Source organism: Necator americanus, chromosome II, assembly GCF_031761385.1.
Source record: "Necator americanus strain Aroian chromosome II, whole genome shotgun sequence".
In the NCBI taxonomy this organism is placed as follows: Eukaryota; Metazoa; Nematoda; class Chromadorea; order Rhabditida; family Ancylostomatidae; genus Necator; species Necator americanus.
The window spans coordinates 22,885,931-22,912,756 of NC_087372.1; the positions used below are offsets into that span (position 1 = coordinate 22,885,931).

A 26,826-nucleotide genomic window follows, 5' to 3' on the forward strand; every position below is an offset into this window, starting at 1 on the left:
TTATGTGTATATGTATATGTACGTAATTAGTGGATCTGTATCTGTTTGTCTGCATGTATGAGTATTCGGGTCAAAACGACAACGATGAAGCACGGACAGGCTGCGCTCGAAGCGAAAGCGGCTCGGCTGTGAAAGCGGCTGCGCTCGAAGCGCTGCGGTGGAGACAGAAGTTGGAATCGAGGTGGGACCATGGCGAACTGCACAGATGGGTGGCGGTAGCGAGGATACTTACACGATCCCAACCGCTACGCTCCACTGCGCCGCTTCCAGCGCAGCCGCTTATGCAACTGTCCGTACTTCATGTCGTTTTGACCCAACTATATGTGAAACGGAATTTCAGAAAGCAGAGAGGAAGAACCGCCATCATCAGAATTTGGCGAAATTGTGCGGTAGCGCCAGAAAGACGGGTCCTACGGCGTCGAAGGGGATTGGAAGGGCGATGGCAGAAAGCAACAAAAGGGTTGGGCTGATTCCACGGCACATGATTGACATTGAGCAAATGTTGGAAAAAAAAGAGAAGAAATTCGTTTAATACTTGGAACGTACTTGGATTCGTCAAATTCTTGTTCTGAAATTGCAGCGGTATAGAGAGAATACAAATGCGGAATCAATTCTGGATATTTGTTTGGAATATAGTTTTGAGAAATCAACACAACAACTGCAAAATCTTTCATGAATGCTTCTGTTTCGGATATCAAAAGAACAAATATGGCCATACTTTGGATTTTTAGTGATTAGTGAAGAAAAGCGATCCGAGCATGACAAAAAATTCGAAAGCTCGGCATGAGATGGACGTTCAGAGTGGTGTGCATATTGTACTGATGGACAGAGATACTGCTCGGAAAAAGAAAGGAAGGGACGATAAAAATATACAGGCAAATAAAAATAAGAATAAGTCCAGATAATTGAAGCTTCTGTTCGTAACACATTGATGAAAGAATAAACAAATAAAAACGGATCCAATGCTAATTTTTATTTTATATGAATATCAGATAAATTTTCACTTCACTACCGAATGTTTTCAACACCATTCGTAAACGTTCCGAACGATGCGCCCTACTCTATTCCCAATTTATATTGAAAATGAGGGCTAGTGCAGCAATAAGCACATTCTTCTTCGCTGCACGCTCGTAGAAAATGAAGGCTAGTATGTCTCAGTTCTAGAAAGAATTTAAAGCCAGTTCTAAATTCTATGTATTCTGTCTTTTATTTAAACCAATTCTGGAAAGGAAGGAAGCAAAATACCGCACTACTTACTAGGTGATCCAGTACATCCTCCACTGAATTGAAGAGCAACTTCCAAGCTTCTATTAGAGAAAATAGCTTGTTTTGCTTTGAAGACTGCGCGAGAAGACACATAGGTGCGATAGGGAAAAGCCGTACCCTCCTCAGGTGAAGGAGGTTTGGCTCATGAGGTGCAGCTCAAGTGAACAGGGTCCTTTCGCCAACCGCCCAAAAGTGAAGGGGTTAATGTCGCCAACAGTTTTAAACTGAAGGAGGCGCCTTCCTTAACCATACAAAAGTGAAGGGGGCCAGAGCACCTGCTCCGACTCTCGCATCTATGAGAAGACAGCAAGTCTGCGAGTAAGCGTAGCTGTAAATGGCGATTGGCAAACGTAATTGCAGTGGAAAAAAGGTATTAGCTGGTGAGATTACGTGTGCAAAGCAAAAGAAAAATGAATTAGTGCAACGTGAATTCAGTCAAATGTCAAGATATAAAGTTGTTCACACAAAAGCCTTGAAAGGACAGAGACGACTGCAAGTTTCCTGTAGATAACTAGGGTGCTTCTAGCAACCCCGTGGCAGTTTTTCCGAAGTTTGTTTCTGCACTACTTCTGGTATTTTTGGAGAATGATGAAAAAGACGTAGAACAGTTGAAGAAGGTTAGTGTTGTGAGCAACTTTTAGAAAAGAAGCACTTCTGCATATATCCTCGTTAAGACGTTAAAAAAATCGTGCTTAATGGTTGCCAACCTAAAGGAAAGCTTCAAACTGTGGGCTCAAGAGCGCGAGAGATGCATAAAAATACAAGGAGCTCTTTGTTGTCTCCTACCAGCTGGCTGTTGAGAATAAAAATAGTGCAGATATACTCACTTTACAGACACCTTGAATTGCCATTCTTTCCTACTCTTTGAAGCATGAAGCAGAAGTCTTCATGGGAAGATATAGATACGTACAGTACGTTATGTTCGAAAAAGTGAAAGGAACCATTACGAGGGGAATGCGAAAAAAATGTATGCCTTCGAAAAAAGTAGACAAGACTAAAGCGAATTTACGAAATTGACGATACTGGAGTCTCTGTGGGACTATATAGAACTCGGTGTTTTCAGATTACGAATGTGGGCGTGGTAATGCTCAATTCCTTTAATCGTCCTGAAAACGGCGTACAAGCCGTTTTAGTTCCTACGAGGTACGCTAGAATGCGCCACACGCTTCGATCCCTCGACAGCCTTTTCACTTGCACTTCAACAGGCTGCAGAGGTGACCCCATTGATTGTCGACAGCTCGCTCAGGAACGCGCCGCGAAAACTACGGTTGTTTCGTTATTTAGGACGACTACAGGGAAGTAAGCGTAGCCACACTGATAGCAGTAATCTAGAGCCGGAGCTCTATGCTGTCCCACAGAGACCCCGACATTGTCAATTTCATGATATGCTACCTTCAAATAATTGGCGTGACCTCGTCAAAGTTACATAAGAGCAAGAAGATAAAAACTGATAAAACATATGATGGTAGAATATTTTATATTTGTATCTTTAAAGACGGAATTGCGAATTTTTCCCACCTCTTTAGATAGCTACAAATTGACATATTGTTATCTACTATTCAACTTCCGCATTTCCATAGAAGTTAATCTGTTTAACTGATATTTAAACGGTAGAAAAGTGTTGCGTGAGAGAGAAACGAGAACAACGATACGTTTTTTACACAATCTCGAAATATTTAAGATTTTTCCAATGGGTGCACTCTAGTTTTAGCAAAAATTCTTCGTAGAGGACGATTGAAAGAGGTGAACAACGCAAAGTGTTGGAGGAAAGGGAACCGAGAAAAGCAATACTGGTTAATGCTCGTTTACAAAGGCAGTGGCTAAAACGGCTCGAAGAGGCTAATTCTGGAGAAAATCGAAAAATATTTGGAGAGCATTAATACATTTTTCGCATGGACGAAAACAACTCTTTCCTGTAATAGGTCTCGCTATCTAAATGGAATGAAAACGAATGACAAATATCAAACAAACAAAATTACTTTGTTCAGTACAAGAGTTTGAGTAGAGCTTCTTCCACAACCGCCAAACCTTTTCTTCTTTAAATAGAAAAAAGAGTGACGCAAATTCCTTCCTCTTCACAGAAAATCTCTGGTTCTTTTTCTCCAGTGTTTTATTTTGAACAATTTTTTTTTTCAGCACGCTTCTAACTTGCGAGTAACTTTGCACTATGAAGATCCTTTTTATAGTTTAAAAAAAAACGTTGCCGTGGCTACAGGAGAAATGAGCGCAAAATCTCCACTCACAAGCAAACACGTCTATGTACACGTATTCTCAAATGTATAGTTGGGTCAAAACGACATGAAGCACGGACCGTTGCGCAAGCGGCCGCGCTCGAAAGCGGTGCGGTGGAGACAGCGGTTGGAATCGAGGTGGGCCATGCGAACTGCAGAGGTGTGTGGAGGAAGCGTGGATCCTTACACGATTCCAACCGCTACACTCCACCGCTCAGCTTGAGCGCAACCGCTTGCGCAATTGTCCGTGCTTCATATCGTTTTGACTTGACTATAAGCTTAGCAATAGCTTCTAAGCTTCTCACATGTTTGCTTTTTAGCTGAGAACAGTAGGGATTCAAAGGGATTTTAAGCAATTCTCATTTACCACAATGATGCAACCTTTCTTCTTTGAGCGATAAGTAAAGTGTAGTGCACAAACATTTCGCACTGCATCATTATCAGTTTAAAATAAAAGAATCAAATTTAATGGCAGCATCTCACAAAACTGGTGGTGAAGAGGCTTCTGTGGGAAAACACAGAGTACGGGTGCTAAATTACGAATATGATCGTGACTACGCTTAGTCCCTCAAAGCATCCTGAAAAACGGAAAGGGTAACTGCCCTACAAGGTACGTCAAGACGCAGCGCGTCCACGACCGAGCGGTCGACAATCAATGGAGTTTCCTCAGCACCCTATTCGACTAAAACCAATGAATTAGCTGCTGAGCGTGTACAAAGATGACACGTTCTAAAGCATCTCGTAGAAACTAAAGCAGTTCTCACGCCGTTTTCAGGACCGATCAGGAAAATTGAGCACGGCCACATTCATACTAATCTACACCCTGACGTCTATAATTGCCCACAGAAATCTCAACGCCGTCAATTTCGTGATACACTGTTTTTAAGGCTCAGGTTGACTGGTAAACAATGAAAAAAAAACATACCGCAGCAAAAAAAAACAAGCAAAATATTTTGTAATCAGAATCAAAAGTATGATGTATGCTTCACGAGAATTGAGACATATTTAAAGGTAGCATGTGGGGAAACTCTCGTTATTGGCTTATCTTCATTAGCATCTAGTATTCTGGAAATATGCAGTTTGCAAACATCACAAGGAAATCGCAGCACATTCCTGTGAATTCAAGAATTAGAGGTTTTGGGAGCAGTACACCTCCGTAACTTCCCTCATAGAATTAATGAAATGAATCGTGTGCAATACAATTCACTATTCCAACGAGTATAAAGAGTTGTCTCATTGGGTAAATCCTGACTGGAGAATGATCAACGCCTTGGACTTCATCTACTTTAATCGTCGGATTGAACAGCGTGTTCAAACAAATATTCAACTGCTTCTTCCATGTTGTGTTAATAAAAAAAACTCCACTGCTCAGAAAATGTGTTTTTGAAGTTGTTTGAGGATTCGACTACTTGAGAAGGCCATTTTTGAGTAAATTCGAATACTCGATTCGATGCGTCGTGTTAACTTAACTATCTGAGACAGATTTCCTTCGTATTTTCTCTATGTACAACAGCAATAAACAAATGCAGGTCAGAATATCCCGCTTGTCAGCAGTCCAACAGCCCATACTCGTCAGTTGTAAAACACCTTCGTTGGAGATAGAGATAGCACCAGTGCTGATAGTGTTTAGTTAGATTCGCGCAAGCATTTACTAATGGGTGAATTGTACTGGAGAAATGACTTACGAATCAGAAATCGACGTAGAATATTCCTGAGAAGTATATGGTTATAAGCTAAGGAAAAAGACGGAAAAAGAAGAAAGATTAGGGTAGGGAACAGATAATCAGAGACTAAAACGACGCAGAAGACTTTGATAAGAGCACAAAGCAGAGTTCTGCCCGATGTGGAACAGTCTCCAGGCACATTAATTTAGGTCAAAAATGCGCAGAGGTAATTGTATAGAGTGATAGGCAAGAACATATAGAACGCTACATTTTGAGTCGTTGTGCAGAAATGATGAAAAATAACAGCGAACTGTTAACATTGACCCGTTACTGAAGTATTCTGACATGAATTATTGATTCTGTGAACAGCGGACCTACGGACATATGTGATATGAAACAGACATAGTCGGGTCAAAACGATCTGAAACCCGATTGGTCCGAAATTGTGTAAATGGCTGTGGTCGAAATGGGGCGGTGGAGCTAGCTGTTGCGATCGCGGCGGTATTGTCGACTGCTGCAATCGGACTGCAGAGATGAGTAAGGTCCCATCCCGATCGCGGCCGCCAACTCAACCGGCTCACTTCAACGCAGTCGCCTACGCAGCTGCCCCACGCATCAGGTTGTTTTGACCCCACTGTAATCCATAGCTAGGCACTCTTAAAGGAACCCACAATGCAGAAATCTAACTGCTTTTGCACATAACAAAATTGACGACGAAGATACTCAGCTATATCTCATAACTCTTTGAATGAATCGAAGAAGCAAAAAGAAGGGGACGTACACAAATAAAAAAGACGGAAGGTGGAGTGATAGAGGATCAATTGAAGGCGAGCGCTGTTTGTAGGTCAATAACCCAGCACCAATTAATAATGGATCCACCGGATTTCCTACTTTTTGCGGAAATACGCGGTCATCGTGAGTCGTGACAAACGTACACTTTTTTGTTAAAGGATTCTCACACTTACACGGACATGAGTGCCAGTATTACTTTGGGTTTTCCACTACTCTCACTTCAAAACAATTTGATCCGAAAAACGCGATAATGAAGTACTGGGGTGAGGAATAGATTACTTCATGTTTTGCATTAATAGCTTATCTCTTACTGCTTAGGCACCTTTCCGGGAACTTTCTGGGAACTTTCCAATTTCTCTCGCAGCTTTTTAAACACTAATTTCCAAGCGAAATCCAATGCAGAAAACAGCTTTCTATCAGAAGAACGAAGTAGTCAAGCACTTCGGCAGCATGAAAGTGAGAAATATTTGAGAAAAAAATTGTCTCGTGCTGTTAAGTATATGTTTCTGAATCGTTCCACTGTTGCTAGATTACAGTGCTGATGACCTCTAGTGGAGAAACTGTCTAGATTGTCCGTCCAAGGTCTTGGATGAAAACAGCTCTCGCTGAGAGGAATGACGTTCCACGCAAACACTTCTTTTCGACTCAAGGCTGACAAGTGACAATCGACGCAACAGAGAGGGCTTGGACTCCAGCCGTATGCAACTCAGCGCGCAGGCTCACCAACTCATTAGATGTTTGTCATTCGATCCGCACTTAGCACCTTCAATGACATCATAAAATTCGTGGCTAACAGCGTTTAATCAAGAGGCGGCAGCGCGGTTTAATAACAACAACAGCACCAGGACGTTGTGCCCGCAAATGAGCGGCCGAATCGATTGCGGCGAATTCTCGATAGTACCCACGGTACGAACAAAACCTAATCAAAATTTGGACTAGTGTTCTCGACAGGAAACCACGAATGGTTAGCACAACACAATAGGTAAAAAGTGAAAGCTGAGGGTCTGAAAAAAGATTAGCACCTGTGGCTTTGAATCTTCTCGACGAAAAAAAAGAATGGCAGACTGAAAAGGGAGCAAACACAGGCTGCTGCGGACGTTGCTTTCGCTTTGGGGAATGGAGCCGATAAAGAGACTTAGCGGTATTTTCGGGAAGTCCGGGGGAAGATAAACTATTTGGCACCATAGCACGCACATAAAATGTCTCATTTCGAGGCAAGCGAGAAGAGGAGAAGGACATTGTCAGCAGAGAACAAAAACCACATGAAAAACTCTCTGACACTTTGCGCAGGATTTTTTGATTAGGTTTATTCTCAGGAGAGGAAAGAGTGACGAGTGTCAAGAAGATAAATTATTATTGTTGATGAAGAGAATCGTTACAAAATTTTTCTTACAAAACAGAACACTCCAGCGTAAAGTCTGGTCTGTCTTCTTAATGTTTCGGAGATGTACATCTTAAACTATCGCGAAATTGACGTTGTATGGAAACCACAAGGAAAACGTAGAGTTCAGGTTGTAGATTACGTAAACTAGCGTGGTTCCGCTCATCTTCCCCTTTTCCCGTAAAAAAACGGTCTGGCATGGAAGACGGCGTTCTTCCCACGAAAGCAGTTGCAAATCGCTGCGCTTTTGCACGCGCCGCGTCCGCGAGCGAGCGGCCGAAGATCAATGAGGTGTCCTCACCAGCCTATTCAAATAAAACCAAAGTACTGAGGGGACAGGGGTGTGTACAAAGGTGCGCGTTCTAACGTACCACGAAGGAAGTGAAGAGGCTCCACCCCGTTTTTTTTAAAGACGGGTATAGGGTATTGAACATGACTACGCTTGTTTCCGAGATCTAAAACACGAACTCTACCTTTTTTTCTTGGGGTTTCTGCTCGTCAATCTTGTGATACATTGTCTTTAAGGAACCATATAGGAATATAATGAAAGCTAAAGATTAATGAGAATTCGTCGTAACCAGCAAAAGAAAAAATAGACTATTTGTGTCGACAATAACCATGAGTTAAAAAAGAAAATTCCTAGCAGCAGGCGTTTTTGTTCGATGCTCTCGCTACAAATTGAAGTTATCCTTCAAATTTTCCTAGGGAATTGAGGATTCTGCCTAGAAAACCTTGAGAACACGAGGAAACCAGAGATGCTGTGCTGATGTGCGTGAAAAAAAGAAACCTGGCAAAACCTTTCGAAGACGTCCTCAAAATGTTAAGACAAGAACAAGATGGATGGTTTGGTTGAGAAAAAAAAACTCAACCATTAAGTGTTCTCGTTCAAATGCCATAAAAAGCATGGATGCCAACTCTGCCGCTCGTTTATAGGCTACATGTCGTTTAGATAAAACAACTGCAATGCATTTTCTTTTCTTCATTCCATCCCATTCCACCTTTGAAATTTATTTCTCTTACTAAATTTCGACTACTTTTACTCTTAGTAGTACGATTAGATGTAATCTGAACCAGTTGAATAGAACTTCTAGATAGCCACAAGCCATTAAAGACTAGATATATATATATATATATATCTAGTCTTTAATAGCCTATAGCCACCGGCGTCGGATTGGCGCGCCGGCGCCAGATAGCTACAGAAGGGGTGCGACGAGTCCATCAGCGTCTGATTGACGCGCTGGCGCCAAATGGCTGGAGAAGGGGATGCAAAGGGTCCACCGGCGCCAGATAGCCACAAAATGGAGTGAGACGGGCCCCGTGGCATCGCAATGGTGCGCAATGACTTCGTGTGCATGTCGCAAAAAGTAAATGGGATGTTTCATAGCCATGGTCATTGGGCGCGTTGCTTTTCACTTTTATGACCCCTCCGCGTATCTATTTCCTTCTTTGTTCGCCTCAAGTTGGTAGCATGCCTTCCTCAGAAAGTGGAAACATACATGCAAACAGAGGGAGAGAAACAGGAGGAAAACCGAAATTTCGAATAATACTTTCAAATTTCGAATAATACTTTCAAATTGTGTCTACATTATATTGGTATCGACGGAGTGTTTGAAGGTGAAGTTTGAATATTCTCCAAATGTAGAACTGACGCGGTTAGAAAAAAACTGTGAAATCTTTTCCCTTTATTTATAATAAAAAAGGATGAAGAAATACTGTTAGAGATGCCCAATTTTAATTCCACAGGAAAGGGCATAAATATGTAGTTCTATATGAAATATTTAATTTATAAATAATATGATTTAGTATAACTTATAAATAGTGATTTATTTTTATCAATGAAGGGGAGCGAAGCGAACACCACAGAAAGTCTGAAGACCGGCTTTAGCCGGACGTTCGGACTGGTTAACTAATAATACTGGATACTGGAGGGCTTGGTTGTGTGGTTTCGAACTATCGATCGTGAAATCACAGCCGAACCTCTTACCGACTGCGCTACGCTTGCCGCTATAGTTCCTCTAGAGCATACCACATCTCTAATCTGCTGTTTTAGATGTAAACAAAAAAAAAACAAGATAATAGGCGCTAATTTGTCAGCGAGCGAAATTTTGGTAGACACTTCATTTGCAAAGCAACATCTTATCTAAAAGGAGTCTGTTTTACAACTTTTCCCTTGTTTTTGGAAGCCCAGACTGGTAGTTATTGAATGCAAGTGATAAAATAAGCGCCTTTGATTCCATGAATTTATAAGATTCGCAGCCTATTTCTTGGCTGTTCATTTCGTAGAGTTGGATGTAGCGCAGTTAGTAAGAGATTCCACTGAAACAGTGCGGTCGATGGTTCGAAAACCCCCTTGACCAACCAAGACCTTTTCTCCGGAGTCGATGAATCGCTGCTGAAGAAAGCGTTAAAAAAAATCTGACTTTCTTGATTGGCTGGCCTCTGCTAACCATTTTATGCGACGTATGTGCGTTCACAAATCCCAAATGATTTTGAACTGCAGGGAACGCGTTGGCGCATCCCAAGCTGGTTTATCGAAGTCAGACCCATCCCTTCCTTTTGTATATATGTGAAAGTTACATGATCTTCACAAGTAAAGAAACATAAACGTGTGCGTTTCAAATCAGAGAATCAGAGTGTATGACCAGAGAAGAATCCGTGCGGCAGCCTCGTAAGTGTCCCGCTGGCTCAGCAGATGCAGAAAATAATACACTTACATATATGATCTGATGCGCTCAGTTGTTCCTCCATGAACGTTGTTCGCTAAACCGCAATATACTGGAACTCCTCGACAAAAGATAAAAATCGGAGGGCCACAGAAAACTGAAGTGAAATATGCTTGACTGAGAAGGAAAAATTTATGTTTTCTTCCAAAGCGAGCTTTCACAGAGGAGCTGGAAGCCTCTCGAACTTAACAAACAGTAACCTCTGGCCAAAGAAAAACTACATAATTTTGCTAATTCAGGTTTTAGCGGATTTTACACCATTCTAATGCGCTGACATTGGCATTGTAGACATTAGCTTTTTCTAAACGTTGGGAACCTTTTTTTTCCAGAATCCAACAGTTGCGAATCATTTACAAATTGTTTGTCCAACAAAAGCTACAGCGCAGCGCAGTGCAATTTGTGATCGCACCGACCGGGCGGTACTACACGAATCAAATATCGCCGAGGATTGGAACAGTTTCTGGACAAATAAAATATCCAACCAGTAACTCTCAAACTAAGCCTAACTTTCGATTTGTTCGAAGAGTTGTCATACTTCTTTTATAATTTCATGGTGATTGTTTTGTGGAGATCCTATCTCTGCAAAGTCCCAAATGTGGTTTCGATTTGGCCTTTTTTATGATGGTCTAGAATAAATACAACATATACGAATATACAATAATAATACAATAATATTATATACGTTCACGATACGAAAGACGTTGTTTCCATTTTCTCGATATTTTCGAATAGTTAACCAAACAGCGTCGATTTTCGTTTGGAATATCGAGACGAAGAGAAAGGGAATATAGGGTCCAGACTTTGAATTAGAGTATTGAGATAGTAGAGTTTTTGCTCCATTTCCATTTAAACGTGCTGGTAAAGATCCTACTTTAGGAGATTTCACCGGAGTTTTGTTGATTCGTTGGGAGAACACAACGGTTACACATCAAGCCATTAACTCGATTTTATCTCGCATGTTTTTAACTTTGTGGCTTCAACGCAAATCTGAAGTTTATCGAGGTCAATTACATCTCTACTACGCAAATTTTGTCACATTTCAAGCTAACTCTCTAATATTTTCAAAAACATCGATCTGATGCGTAAGTTTGCGACTTTTCTATTACATTTTAAAAAATAGCTTCTTAAATTTCTTTGCTGCGTAGTTCGAACGTTCTCTTCTTTCGATATCTTTACTGTATGTATTATATCGGTTGACAGCTTCCGAGTAGTTCTATCGAAGTCACCTAAGAATTTCCTCGATTTGAGATGATTGTAGGAAGTTTCCATGCTATAGTTTCGACGACATGCTGACAACAAACACTCCTCAATGTCATTGCGGCTGCTTCACGAGCTAAATCAAAAGCTTCACCTCATTTATTGCTCGTATTTACGTAAAAGATTTCGAAAAGAAGAGAAAAAACTCAACAGCGGTTCCATGCTCGGGGATTCTAACAAAAGTGACACCGTTCAGTCACGACGGCAATCAGAATCACCGAGCTCTAATCTATGTGGATTCGTGCCAAGTAACTGGGAAATTGGTCCGTGAACTAAATTGTGAACATGAAGAAACCAAAAAACTTTGGTTAAAAGAAAAGATGTCGCGAGAACTTCCAGGAAGATCTCGCTTTTTATAAATTGTGATAACTTTTTTATAACTTTTATAAATCTAATACTTGAACACTCAAAGAGCTCTTCGATATCGTATAATAGAAGAGGCGAAATAGATATCGTCTTCTTCAGATGTACACGCCTGCCTTCTCACTAAGCACTGTTTTCTATAGTTTGCGTACAACATGAAACCGATCACAAACAAAGTATTCTTGGGAGCGTTCACACATTCACATATTTACATACTTCCTGTGATAAAGATAATCTTCTACCAGATTATCCCCCAAAGGCAGTCAGCCTGCCTCAGGCGAAATTCACAAATGACGCGACCTTTCCGTATCTCTGAGGTCTGCTCAAAGCAAGAACGGTGCCTATAAATATGGTTGAATAAGGTTAAAGGCAAACTACACAAATCCTTCCCACGTGTTGTTGCAACGCTCTCCTCAAATTCCGATACTTACAATGCTTGTGTTCACCGCAAGACCAACTCTAAAGTACGGTACGTGTTCCTCGAGTGTTATTTCACTCCATAGCATATTCCCTTCATTGTGTTTTTAAACTATGTCTTCCAGAGCTGGAGTTTGTCAACTACCTCAAAGAACTATTTGATGGGATCGTTTCCCTCCTAACAAAAGAAAGCGAAGAAGTTATTGCTGACGATGCTCGGAGTTGTGAAGTAAGCTGACCTTTTGTTTCTGTTTTTAAAATCACTCCACTTCTCTCTCTCTCTCTCTCTCTCTCTCAGTAGGAATAAACTTAGACCTGTTCATGGGAACTGTGTCCCACCTCTTCAGTGAAGCGGTGGGACTTAACTTATCATTGTTTAGGAGACTGAAAATGGAGTGGATATTTGCTTAGAGCCGACTTCGAAGTCAGAAGCTGTTTCCTGCTGAAGTTATAATGTAATTGTACGGTCATGTGACGTCACTCAGCCATTCCTGACTTTTATTTGATAGATTTATGGAAGGTACTATTAGTATTTTTCTGTATTGTATTTGTGTTTTGAATTTCTATTTAATAATATATTAGTAATGTCTAGTATTATTGGGCTTTATTAAAAGAGAGTTAATTTGTAAGCATATTGATGAATATTATGGTTTATGTATGTATACTTAACTGTCAATTAATTTATGTGTGTTGATAATTCGTTTAGTAATAAAACATCGTTAAATACTGTCTTCAGTGCACTGCTGGATCGTGCGTACCCCACTACTCTGAACACCGTTTACGACTTTAAGATTACGGCTACCAGTGAGCCATCAAGTACAGTTTTCCTAAAAATGCAGTAATGCCACTTAAAACCACATGAATTTGGTCGCGAATTCCATAAATGAATAAAATTTAGTTGAATAAAGTGAGGGTTTGGATAAGGTATTCCTGATTTGAGCCAGAATGAAAAGCTTGGTGTGGAAAAGGCGGGTATGAAACTGCAGTCACAGCTGAACAACTCACCCTTGCGCTACGCCACTGCTACCCAAAATATGTAGCGAAACGAAGACCAGTTCTCATCTGAATCAGAAATTGTTCACTTTTACGAGTTCACAGCGTTGGAAACAGAGTTGCTAGCACTCGACAGTCGCACAAAAGTGGCGGTGAAAGTGGCTGGGTAAAATAACATATGTTATTTGGACGAAACGGTGCTAGTTAAGCTTCAAGAACTGTGACATTAAAAGGGAGATTTCTAGACGGCTGCCAGAACAGAATCAGTGGCTGAGAAAACTTCTGTCTGATGAGCACTCTTTTAACAAAAAACCAATAATAATATTAATAATAAACAACAATAACGGCAAAAGTAAAATTGGCAACAGAATGCTCTTGAAAACAATTATGCAATTTCAAGAAGAACACTACTTTTTCATACTTTCCGGACTAGTAATACTGTAAAGAGGATCACTTGACAGTTCAGCTGGCGAGGGCTTAAATATGTATTTCGCTGACTTCTCAACATAAAGGTGGCACTCGTTGTAAAATTTGCAATCTGTTTGCTCATGAAATTTCCCCAATTATTCATTACCGACTGATTAAAAGGAACAGCTCGACGCGCTTAAATTGATGAAATAAAATTCGTTTTTTTTCTCAAATAAAGTGTAGATGCAGGCGATTAAAGTGGTCGTGACTGTCGAATTGTGACGCGGATCACCGTTATCAGCAAAGATATATCGATTCGTTATCAGCTGATAATCATTGGTCACACATCACCTGCGGGAGCGAACAGGAGCAAGAACCTCCAATCTGATTGCTCGTTAACGAACGAATAATTCGACGTTTACTTTGGATAATGTGGATCTTTTGGTACCGCAGAAAGATTAAACAAGAAACGAACAAGGAAAGACTTTTTCCGCGAGTGTTACCCTCAGCATATCTCGCACCTGGTGTACCACGCCAATTTTGCTACAGCAGCTGTTTCTCCTCATTGACAATCTCTTTCCGAGAAAAGTCGCATCCCATTTTTGCGAAAATGCCAACAGGATGCGTGTGAAAACTGAAACTGCGAAAGGGCCGTGTCTAGGTCAGCTACTACCTTGTCTCAGTCTTCAAATAGGCACATCATGTTAACATTTTGCTTTTGCTTTTTTCGAAAGGTGTTGTAGTTCTTGTGAGATCGTTTCCTAGAAACTCACAAGCATCGCATAGCATCTAGAACCACAAAACTACATGATGTCCGCAAAAACGCGCCAAACAGAAATATTAGCGGGAAAATTAAGCATATGTGGGCATACACAAATTGAGGGTACATGTCATCCTAGACCAATATAATCTATGCCTCAATCTTTTTTTTATTGGAATTTAACCACACAAGGAGCAGTTGTACCGAAAGGACGACATTTCTACAGGCGACGATAATTGTGCAGGCCGCGAGAGCGCGACGCGAAGTCCAAAAAGCAGATGGACATCAGCGTGATGAGTTTACTCAAGGAGTCTTTGCAACTGTAGAGGAAATAAGAAGGCGCCGAGTGTTCCCTGTTTTCTCTGTGACCCTTGCGAACTATTGGGTTGATATTAGATTTTTGGTTGAAATGAAATGTCAGGTCACGAAACAGGGCATCCCTACATTTTTTGTAGTTAATCGGGAAGATAAAGTTGCTGAAGTCGAGACTGATTTTGTGTTGCGTAAGGAGAAGGAACAATGATTGAAAGTAACTAAATTTAATTTGAACCATTTAATTTTTAGCAAATACTCACATGTGTAGTGGTTTCTTTATACACACTGTGACCTTTGCTAACTGTTCTGATCTTTGTATATCTAGGGATTTCAAATGAAGTGTACATGGACATATACAGCTGCGCAGTTAGCTGCAACACAGACAAGAATATAGCTCTATGTGACCGTTTCTATCCCATACACCTTAGTTCACCTAAATAAATCCAAAATTTTGGTTTAGACCAGGAATATGCAAGTTACTACTAGTGATGGGCAAAGCCATGAATGCATTTTGACAGTTATAATCCCAACGCCGTAAGGTGATGAATTTGCGCGATGTGTGCAAATTCACTTTCTTTTTGCAGCTTCCTTATAACTTCCTCCAACGGTGTTCACATTTTAAAAAGGCAGACATTCGGAATCAGCACCCCATGATCAACAAGATGAATTGGCCTCAATCACAAAATTCGGAAATTTCCTTCGTGAAACTTTGAAGATTGCAACCAATTAAGTTGACCTTACAAACGACTCTCTCTAATTCTGTTCTTAGGAACAACGGCTGCAACCACGATTCTCGTCTATGTATAATTGAATCGCGACCGTGAAATAATTCACACGGAAACATCCGCTCAATCGTATACATGTTTTGAAAGTGGAGAATATGAGGACTATTTTGCTACATCACAATCATATCTATGTAGACTTCAACGAAAAATCAAAAATTGAAGAGCTGACTAATTTTTCCGTCCAATTCCCACATTTCTGATTTTTTAAGTATTGAGAACTGCGCAAGAAACGTATTCTATATTAGATGTAGAAACCGAAAATTATTTATGAAGCTTTCAGAGTTAGAAACACCAATGATTTTCAAGATCAAGAGTCCTGATAAGTCATTTTTCACTTTTTTCGCAACGTTTTAGCGTCTGTTGGAGCCTTAAAGGCATCACCCCACGAATCTGAATTGATGCAGATTTCAGGTGAAGTACTCTTATAAGGGATAGTAGATTATGGAGAGGAGGGTGATTCCGTCCATTTCTTCCTAACTGCCGTAAAAAAACGGCCCGGAAGATGCGGCGCATGTACAAGGCTGGCGCGCTCCAGTGGAACTTCTTGTAGAAAATAGTGCGCCAGAACGCCCGAAGGCGTATCTTCTGGGCCGTTTTTTAGGGCAATTAGGAAGAAATGGACGGAATCACCCCTCCCCATAATCTACTATCCCGTATAAGAATACTCCACCTGAAATCCGTACCACCTCAGATCCGTGGTATGCTGCCTTTAAGTACCTTTAAGTTTGCAAATAAACCGGTAATTTATATGCCTTCTCCTCTTTTAAACTTACTTGAAGTCATTCTTCGAAGTCTCATTCGAAAGCAACAGTGAAGCAATAAAGAATGCGCTTCTGTAAAAATGGTTTTTGAAGAGTTCCTCTGAATATTATTCATACGATTACGGTCAGAAGGACTTTGACCATCCAGAAACTCTCACTTTGGTAATGGACATTATCGCCTATACATTATCCTCCAGGGATTTTCACATTAGGAGAGGCGATCGTCGCTTGACATTCTCGCTGTTTCGATGGTGCCGAACTAGAAGAGATTATTTCCTTGACCTCCCAAGTTTGGAGGCAGCGTATCACGATTTGGACGGTAGGTAAGGGACCCACAGCGAAAGGACAGAGTGCGGTTAGTAAATTGATTCTGCTCCTCATTCTCGAATCGTCGTGAAGAACGGCGTGGCAGGCGCGGTTTTTAACACGGTGCTTCATGTGGTTTGACCCTACTATATAGTTGGGCCAAAACTAAGCGGCAGCGCTCGAAGCGACACAGTGGACCGTAGCAGGTGGGAACATCTGAGGGTGCTCGCTACCGCCACCTACCTCTGCAGTTCGCCACGGCCCCACCTCGGTTCCAACCTGTGTCTCCACCGCACCGCTTCGAGCGCAGCCGCTTTCGAAGTAGTCCGTGCTTCATGTCGTTTTGACCCGACTATAGTTTTGCTGCATTTACTCGTCATAGCAGTCTCCAACGGTTTTTTTCGAATCGCTTGCCTTTATTTCCCTTTTTGAGCTGTTGAGATTCACAATTCAGCAATGCACTAAGTACTGTTGTTTCTCACTTCTTTTATAGCATAAGTACCACAAAACAACAACACATAAATTGAGGAATTGAAAAATTGGAACAATAAAACATTAAGGATAAAAAGGATAAAATGTCTGGCGTTAATCGCTTGGGATGCGCCCCCACGTTCACTTCAATTCAGAATCGTTTGAGGTTGATCTGGCCGTGTATCTGGCCTATACAATGACTTGCGGTGGCTAGCCGATGTGTCAAGTCAGTGCTTTTATCCTCCCAGACAAGTCTGGTACCAATTTATCGACCCCTTACGGATGAAAGGCTTGGTGAGCACTAGGGCGGATTCGAACCTCCGATCGATTGTGCCAGGAAGCGGAAGCTCTAACCGCTACACCACACCAATACAACAGCGAGGTATGTCTAGCGAAAAGTGCGCGATTAGCCTGACATTGTAACATGAAGCTCAGCTCGACTCGACCAGAAGCCACTCTTTTTTTATTTGCAGGACCATTAGCTTGTGAAACATCTCCGGGATGTACTAACGTTTTTAGAATTCGTCCTGTATAGAGCGTTTGTAAAGCAGAAACCTCCGCCACCGCTCACCAAGATGACAGTTGTTTTCAAAAATGTAATGGGGTATACAAATTTTTTGTCATACCACTCGGCAGGAAATTATCATTTATAACTAAACGTCAAAATATTCACGGAAACCAGTGAGCATAAATAACACCAATAACACCGGATAATACAAATATTACAATTACAAATTATGATTCGAAGCAAAGATCCAAAAGTCTTCTCGCGACATCTTCCTCTGCAACTTCTATGTTGTACGTATCCTTCTTGACCTCAACCTTAGAAATACTTCTCATTAAAAGGGCAGATTGGTAGCGAGAACAAAATTCAACTGATCACCTTATTCATTCCGCTCTTGCTCGCACGTTTTTTCCATCTAAACATGTCCCGGATGAAGTTCATTACGTAAGACAGGTAGTTGGCGAGTGTATATCCTATTAATAAATGTGCCTTTGTAGTGAAATGATGTAGAGCAATCGGGGTCTCACCATAATTATATTCAGATTCCGATGAAACGAGAACCATTGTAGCAAGACACGAGTAGAGAGCAGATATCGTATAAGCCAATGCAGTCGGAACTGCAGCAAGATTCGACCGACTCTTTTGTATGATTCTCCATTTGCCTGGAGGAGATCTACTCATAAAACCTCGACAAAAGTGTTAACTCATCACCTGGATCATTGCCTTTGGCAGAAGGTCACCACTAGGTGTAAGAGACCGCTGTGCTGATTAATATGGTGTCAAATACTCATATGGGTCTATTAAGATACTAGGGTAGAATTGGATAGAATTAGACACAACAATGATGAGCTTTCAGCGCACACCAATTGTAAAAGCATCAGAAAATATTGAGAGAATTCTAAACACTCTTTTCCTGTTAAAATAAGAAGTTGCTGCCAAGACCAGTTTACTCACGAAATTGTCATGCAGGCGTACGTAGGATATACTAAATACGACATGGTCCTATAGTTTTCTTTCCTTCCATTATATACGGATTTAAGGGTGTTGGGATTTACCTAAGAAAGAGTTACGATGTGATTCACTAGCGGGAGCGCAAGCATGCTGAATCCTTCCGAATCGTACAGAAAAGCCAGGTGGGGAAACGCCTTTGTCGAACCGAATCCCCTACGAGGCAACTAACAACGTACAACTTCTGGTAAAGCAGTCTTGCGCACCGCGTCTGCTGGCGAGCAGAAAAGACACCGTCATCGGGCGATTGCCTGTTCGCTCGTTCGCAAACGTACCACGTTATTTGATCCCTCTTTACCTGATTCGGTGCGGCAACGATCTTTTCTCTGATATTTCTGGACAATTAGTGTGGGAGAGTGGGAGAGGATGCGAGGAAGCGTGACCATATTCATACCCACGAACTATGTACACTACTGAACCTATCCATTCGCGGAGAGATTCCAACCCTCAATTTCGTGGCATGCTGACTTTAATAGAACTCAGTACTAGAAGTATTCAAATTTCGCAACAAAATTATAGGCACTCCTGACACCGTCAACTTGTAGCATTTCTGTCACTTATTTTCGTTTCTATTTGGCTACCTAATTATTTGTAGCTACCCCAGACGCTACCAATCTCATAATTACTTTTGGTCCTTTTGTTTGTGGTCAAACTTATATGTCATTACCATTTCACCTCGATATTATTAGTTGAATTTGTGGTGGCGAATAACATCGTCTCCTAACATTTCACTACGGGATCAATCTACCGATAGAAATTTACTGATCAGCCGCGTGCGCCAAAACTGGTATCTTTTAAATTCTGGACTTCTGAATTCATCCTTCTGTTAGATCACTCAGAGCATAACAAAACGCCAGCGAATAATTTCAGGAATGTCTTCATTATCCTAGTGTCTCTCGCACTGCTAATAAAAGTCAGCAGACTAATTGCGCTTTTTTTCAGCCAAAGTTAAACCTGTCTGCAACTGCTTCTGAATCACTAACTCGTTACAATACTAACACAAAATATAGCGGTTCCTCTTAAAATATCTAAACCATTTTCTTCTAAAGAACCATGCGCATAAAAATTGCACTGCTAAGGGTGTGGGAGCCGTGAGCATCCGATGTTGCCTCGGGCAACGGTGCTCCTCGTGGAGTGTTCGATTTCGATGAGGCTCCAGCGGCTGCCCTTCTCTCTCCATTCGCAGGCCTCATATGAATGTCAATTTCGGCGAGGTTACCCCAATCAGCTGGGCGCGCATAGCGTTTCTATTTCTTCCACCCTTTTTGTTTTTCAGTTTATCGTCAACCCTTTTTGAATCGCACAGCAACTGCTAGCTTTGGTAAATGTGGTTTTGCCTATACACAGCGGTAAAACTACTTCTAGCGACTCCTCTTTCATTCATCTGAGTGGCCACCTTTTATGTCCAACTGGAACCAACTGCGAATGGACTTTTTTGAATTATTGCGACTCTTCTTCTGATAACAGCGTCATGCTTCCATGCAGACCTTTCACTTCCAAATTTTCCAGTTTCTTTTTGAATAGCGTGACGACAAGAAGTTTGTTCGCAAAGTTTTGTGATTCTCGTCCACCATAATTTTTACCTTCCTGAACTTTCTGGATTTGATAACATTGTCGATATCGTACGGTTTCCGAGTTGGTTTCAGAGCTCCTTAACTGAGAATTCCAATATACACGTGCACAGTTACAAGTCACATGTTCTGAGCAGTCTCCGGAAATTGTAATTTGGTTTTCACATTATGGTACAGGAGTAAGTATGACTGCAGTTATATTGATGCTGCTATTGAAGAATGTAGAAACTAAAAGTTTTGGTTTAAAGAGAACTTTAGTTGATGCAAAAATCGCGATGAGCAATAACATTCGCGTACTGCTTTAACATTCCAGTCTTCCAGAGGCAAATTCAGACAGAACCCATTTACTTGTAGTTTGGAATCTATGTAAAATGTGCGTCAAGCTCTGCTTAGCTTGCTATTTTGGCCGTTCCAGAGGGAGTTTCATTTATGTTACTATTATTCACCTCATGTCTCGAGGTGAAACATTCCACTTTTATTTTAATCCAACCACTTGTGAATCTTTTGGAGTTATCGGTTTAGCACTTTTTAGAAACATTCGTATAAACGAAAATTCTAGAAATATCGTAGATGAAAATGACTTAACGTAATTCTGCTGTCCTATAGATGCTTAGTTAAGACAGATTTTATCATTGTGAAAAGCAAAATCATCCCTTCCTGAACTTGTGGCTCAAGGAACATCAGACATATGTGTCTCCTGTTCTTAGGGCCTCGTAAAGCAATTTGTAGCCATATGAGGTCAATCGTGGGAGTGCGGCGCGTGTGCCTAAAAACCGTGGTCTTTCTCTGCTTTACATAGACTCCTCTCTTACGTGTCCCAATCGATGGCACTCATGTTGAACGCATTCGGCGCCCACTGCAAGAAGTGATAAGTGATACAATAAATGATCTACAGTAGTTGACCTACATTCTCATAAGTTGCTCTTTCCCCTCCTGGTCTTTGGAGGTAGATCCTACAAAAAACACACAAAAAGGCCAAGTCGCTACAACATCATTCAAATGTATACTAAAGGAAAGTTCCGTATAAAAAACGAAAGGCTTCATTATATAAGCTTTGGATTTGTTTTTGTTGGCATCCTCACTCAGAAGCTTCATCCAAATCGTCTCTTGGTTTGTTTTTCTTTTTCGGTCTTTTTTTGACATCCCTGCTTTAGCAAATGTATTTCGACTATAACCTGAACTAAAAGAAATTGGAAACCCAAATGATGGCTCGGGAAATACAGTAGGATCGCTAAGACATCGACAGATGGATTCGTGTCTTTCTCGTCTTTTTTTTGTAACTCGCCTCAGTTTGATCTTCATTACAAGATGGCGCAAGCTCTACCGATTGAGTGTAATTAGAATTTTCAAGACCTATCAAGTAAGCACTTTTTGAAAAAAAATTACCTGCAGGTACACATTATCAAGGCTGAGTCCGATATAACTGCGCCCCAAGGACGTATGATTTTTGACGTAAACATGTTTTTTGAAGAATGAAATGATAGTAATCTGTGGCGCAGTCGGTTAGAGGTCCGTTAGAGGTTCCGCTGCCTGCATGATCGATCGGAGCTCCGAACCGCACTAGTGCAAACCAAGCCCTTAATCCCTCCGTGGTAAACCAATTGGTACCATACTTGTGTGGAAGGATAAAAACACTGACTTGATCATCGGTTCCCCCCTCCCCCTTCCAGGTCATAGGCCAACACGATTACACGAATTACAGTAAAACCCCAACGATTAGGAATTACACTAAAACGCGTTGGCGCATCCCAAGTGGATTGATACCCCAGTGACTTTATCCTTTATCTTTTGACCGCATAACATATTAGCGAAGAGCGCCTAGGCAACAGTCAAAAAGGAGGATTATTGCCGAAATCATGCGGATCTCATGCTGATGCATCGGTTTTTCTCGAGTTTTCATAGAGGATTTCTCCTTGTGACTTTCGAAGTTTGTCAGACAACAACATTATAGATTTCTGTGATCATGTTTGCAAGAAACATGTTGCATTTATTCAAATAAAGTAATATTGATAAGCGACAATACTTACGTTCTTGTCACACATTCATTTTTCCAAACATTAGGAGAGAAATAAGTCGTGGAGGATTTTTTTTTTCAAAGTTAACAAAGCACATATGTAGAAAGAAAAAGCGTTGGCTACATGTTATGCTATGTCAGACAGAGAATTTTTTCTCTACGCCATCCTTCCATTTTGATTTGTGAAAAATTTCATTGGTTCTTGTTTATATATCGCTGAAACGGAGCGCTATAAACGCCTTCTGCCTTTTGCATTAAACCAACATGTTAAAGACGGAGAAGCTGCTCCTGAGATTTTTTGCTGGTATTGAATACATCGAAAGACCCATGAAACACCTGAAAAAGGCAAAAAACATGGAAATCAGAAAAAACATTGTGAAAAATATGAAAAGCGTCGAAAGCCAAAAGAATGATGTATGAAAGGCATTGCAAACCATATGGAAAACGACGACGGACTACTAAATGAAATGAAAAAGACAACTCCAGTCAACCATAGTTGTTCGACTGGTGTGATCCGTCTTCTTGTTCAAAATTCATATTTTTGAAGCGCAAAGACAAATGACAAGTTAGGTCTTTTTAAGCATTGTTTTCTTCCTTGCACAGAACACTAATCTCAGGTCCAAGTGCCTCACTCTACAAGAAAAATGCTGAAAAAAAATTAAGAAAAAAAAAGAATCTCTTTCGTGCCTAAGGCACTAAGTGCCCTTTTCTTGTCATGGTGATTGTTTTTTTTTGCAGTTAACTTTGAAGAAGAGTGCACAGTGTTGAACAATCCCTATGGGAAGCCTACGCGTTCGACTTCAACCTAGACTTCGTTAAAGGTTTATGAACGCGCATACAGCCTTACAATGATTTGCGGTGGCTAGCCGATGTGTCAAGTCAGTGTTTTCTCCTCCCAGACAAGTCTGGTACCAATTTATCGACCCTGGAGAGATGAAAGGCTTGGTTTACAGTAGCGTGGATTCGAACCTCCGATCGATTGCAGTGGCAGCGGAACCTCTCACCAAGTGCGCTACACCGCCCTTCGAACATCGGGTTGATATTGTGGCAATATTAATCTGCTTTATTACTCTTCTTCGTAGAGCATGAAGAAAAAATGCTTTCGTAGTTTGGAAAAATCATACGTAGAAGTTTTCGTTGTGTCTCCATGTTCTGTGAAGAAGAATAAGCTCTGTGATATAGAATATTGATCTTGATTTACACTTGATTTTCTTCTTGTAGCACGCAGGTTACATTTTCCTATCTCTTTACCGTGCATTTTTACGAATGAACGGTTCCACACAGGCAGTGGAAACAATTATTATTATTATTATTATTATTATTATTATTATTATTATTATTATTATTATTATTATTATTATTATTATTATTATTATTATTATTATTATTATTATTATTATTATTATTATTATTATTATTATTATTATTATTATTATTATTATTATTATTATTATTATTATTATTATTATTATTATTATTATTATTATTATTATTATTATTATTATTATTATTATTATTATTATTATTATTATTATTATTATTATTATTATTATTATTATTATTATTATTATTATTATTATTATTATTATTATTATTATTATTATTATTATTATTATTATTATTATTATTATTATTATTATTATTATTATTATTATTATTATTATTATTATTATTATTATTATTATTATTATTATTATTATTATTATTATTATTATTATTATTATTATTATTATTATTATTATTATTATTATTATTATTATTATTATTATTATTATTATTATTATTATTATTATTATTATTATTATTATTATTATTATTATTATTATTATTATTATTATTATTATTATTATTATTATTATTATTATTATTATTATTATTATTATTATTATTATTATTATTATTATTATTATTATTATTATTATTATTATTATTATTATTATTATTATTATTATTATTATTATTATTATTATTATTATTATTATTATTATTATTATTATTATTATTATTATTATTATTATTATTATTATTATTATTATTATTATTATTATTATTATTATTATTATTATTATTATTATTATTATTATTATTATTATTATTATTATTATTATTATTATTATTATTATTATTATTATTATTATTATTATTATTATTATTATTATTATTATTATTATTATTATTATTATTATTATTATTATTATTATTATTATTATTATTATTATTATTATTATTATTATTATTATTATTATTATTATTATTATTATTATTATTATTATTATTATTATTATTATTATTATTATTATTATTATTATTATTATTATTATTATTATTATTATTATTATTATATATAATTACTTTTGCAGGTATGCTGGCTGCTTCCCCACGCGACGAAACAACTTTGTTGAACGAAAAGGCGGATAATATTTTGCACGGTTTCAAACTGTATGTCTTGACACTCGTGCTTAGACTTCCCTTGTAAAGGATATTCTGCGGCTTTTCAGAAACTGGATGAATTTACGCGATGCAGAAAGCGGTCGCGTTTTATGGCAGAGTACGGAGGATATGGCCGATCCCAACCATGAGCATGAGGGTAAATTTTCACTGTTGTATTCTGTGCATCCTATGATCCCTGTGATCTGAGTTGCTCAGCACACGTTCCGAAGAGTATACTTAAATGTCGGACAGTCTCACGGGAAATCAACTTTACCTCTGCGGAGAAAATCGACAAATTTCGGCTGGAACAACGTGTGTTTTTAAAAGAAAATATCATCGAAGGTAGGGAATATTTCATTGCGATACTTTTTTTTTCATGAATTTAGCGCAGTGCAATATATACATGAGCTAATTATTCTCACGCAAAACCTGCTGCATATGGTTCGAAACACTACATGAAGGGTCCAGTCTGCTACTGCTTTGAAATGCATTGCGTGACTAAGGGTCATTAGCTTTCGATGACGACTGAAGCAAAGTGTACGAATAGCAGAAAATTATCCATACATCTGGGGATCGTAGTAATAATTTTAAGAATGTCATGTGCACAGACAATGTTTTATCTAAATTTGCTTCGAGAAGTTACGGATAATCCACCGCAAAAAAACTTTGGCTTGACTCACACTACAATACCTTCATATAGTAGAGAATCATACTTTCGAGAACACAGTGCTTTCGAACTAATTTCTCCGTACCTTAACGAGCAACGGCTCTATATGCTTATTTATTTGATTTATTTACAAGTTTCAACAGTTTTTCCTTGCATACGAGCCGAATTCACCTCCTAGGTCCTGCACGTAGAAGTGAGAAATGAGCATTGAGAAAGTACTGCATGGTCGCTCAACCATATCACTGTCGATCTAAGAGAGCAACAGAAACAAAATGACTTCGATTTCTCCCTCTCTGCTCAGTTTGCAGCCACTGGCATTGTACAGAATGTTTGATGATGTCCTGTTATCTGTTTTCCATAATCCCTCAGAAATCTATTTGAGCATATAATAGTGTCAAAACGACATGAAGTACCGTGCACACGTATAAGCGGCTGTACTTGAAGCGGCGCGATATAACGCAACGGTTAGAATCGAGTAGGGACCTCTGCTAGCACCGCCGATCGCTGCAGTTCGCAATGGTCCCTCGTCGATTCCAACCGGCATTTCCACCGGGTCGCTTCGAGCGCAACCGCTTCAGCAATAGCACCGTGCTTCATGTCCTTTTCACCCGACTATAAATCGAACTCTTTTTCACAAATGTGAGACAAACATTTGTACTTGTGTTTTGTACAACAACAAACTTTCGCTTTCCTAAGTGAGTTCATCCATTAATTGCAACTGATCATCAATTTGTTACTTCTGTTTAGAATCCAGAATAAGCTGAGCACTCAAAATTCTTATATAATCACCACTTACCTGACCATATGCTTCGAAAATTCGATGCCTCAACAAAGTTACGAGATTTGAACTGTTCTATAGTTATAACATGCAATTTTTAATAGGAAAAATGGCATTTTTCAGAGTGGTTTTTCGAATTTGGATTTGTAATTCCGGACTCTACTAACACATGGCAAACACTAATCGAGGCCGCCCCAGAGTCGCAAATGTTGCCAGCGTCATTACTGAGGTTCTTGGATTCCTTCACTTCGATTTCCATGGTTATGTGGTTCATATGTGACAGAACCGTAATGAACCACATGAAGAAAATTACTAGGTGGAAAATAGCTAAAAAAACATTTCCATTTCAGCGGCAATGTGGTTGTTGAGACGCTTTTCTACGACGATAATCTTCTTGTTAGCACCTCAAAAGTTCGCCTTTTCTATGAATAGTACGAAACGTGAAGCTGTTCTCCTTTATGGTTTACATCTTTTGATCACATTTTTGTTTTCAGTACATATCCAGCTTTTTCATAATTCTTGTTAAATCTAACTTTGATTCCACATGAGAATTGTGTTTTGTACAAATCAGTTCAAACACCACGGAATCGATTCGGTTTTAATCTGTCTTGAACACTGTATAGATACGATAAACGTCTTTGAGTCCTGAAAAGTTATCTGGATGACGAATTATACTAGAAACATACTGACTCCATCACAAAACGATTTAATTTTTCACAGAGCTACGAAGGCAAGCCATATTGTGGTTTTCATTCAATTTCAAAGATGTAAGGGCTACGGTATGGTTAATTAGTGAGTGGTACAACGTAAATGTTGGTCGCCCATCTTTCACTACACTTGTGGGCAAAGCTTTTCGACCAACACTGCTGCTCATGTTCAAAGATTGATGTTGTGTTTAGGAAAATATGAGACAGATAGGAAGAGAAAATTGGACGTGAGAAGTAACATTCTGGCAAAATC

The 26,826-nt window shown here is 39.3% G+C and overlaps 4 protein-coding genes across 5 annotated transcripts; 3 read left to right on the forward strand and 1 right to left on the reverse strand.

Moving 5' to 3' along the window:
- Positions 1-53: 53 nt before the first annotated feature.
- On the forward strand, positions 54-2,066 carry RB195_019089 (uncharacterized protein; the record flags this gene model as incomplete). The annotated part of the gene is made up of 3 exons (XM_064186788.1): positions 54-181; positions 1,793-1,883; positions 1,941-2,066. 3 exons carry the CDS (start codon positions 54-56, stop codon positions 2,064-2,066), a joined length of 345 nt encoding a protein of 114 aa, XP_064042669.1.
- A 10,043-nt stretch (positions 2,067-12,109) lies between these two features.
- Positions 12,110-12,540, forward strand: RB195_019090 (uncharacterized protein; the record flags this gene model as incomplete). Its single annotated transcript, XM_064186789.1, has 3 exons — positions 12,110-12,146; positions 12,220-12,323; positions 12,475-12,540. The coding sequence occupies 3 exons, from the start codon at positions 12,110-12,112 to the stop codon at positions 12,538-12,540; spliced, it is 207 nt and encodes a 68-aa protein (XP_064042670.1).
- A 5,088-nt stretch (positions 12,541-17,628) lies between these two features.
- RB195_019091 (uncharacterized protein) lies at positions 17,629-18,079 on the reverse strand (the record flags this gene model as incomplete). Its single annotated transcript, XM_064186790.1, has 3 exons — positions 17,629-17,715; positions 17,777-17,871; positions 17,926-18,079. The coding sequence occupies 3 exons, from the start codon at positions 18,077-18,079 to the stop codon at positions 17,629-17,631; spliced, it is 336 nt and encodes a 111-aa protein (XP_064042671.1).
- Positions 18,080-22,924: 4,845 nt separating this feature from the next.
- Positions 22,925-26,298, forward strand: RB195_019092 (uncharacterized protein; the record flags this gene model as incomplete). 2 transcript variants are annotated; one of them, XM_064186791.1, is made up of 6 exons in its annotated part: positions 22,925-22,998; positions 23,276-24,430; positions 24,490-24,578; positions 24,638-24,763; positions 25,990-26,095; positions 26,217-26,298. In XM_064186791.1, 6 exons carry the CDS (start codon positions 22,925-22,927, stop codon positions 26,296-26,298), a joined length of 1,632 nt encoding a protein of 543 aa, XP_064042672.1. The 2 variants fall into 2 exon arrangements, with proteins under 2 accessions (XP_064042672.1, XP_013301375.2); XM_013445921.2 differs by lacking the exon at positions 22,925-22,998 and having other exon boundaries at positions 24,354-24,430.
- Positions 26,299-26,826: the final 528 nt, after the last annotated feature.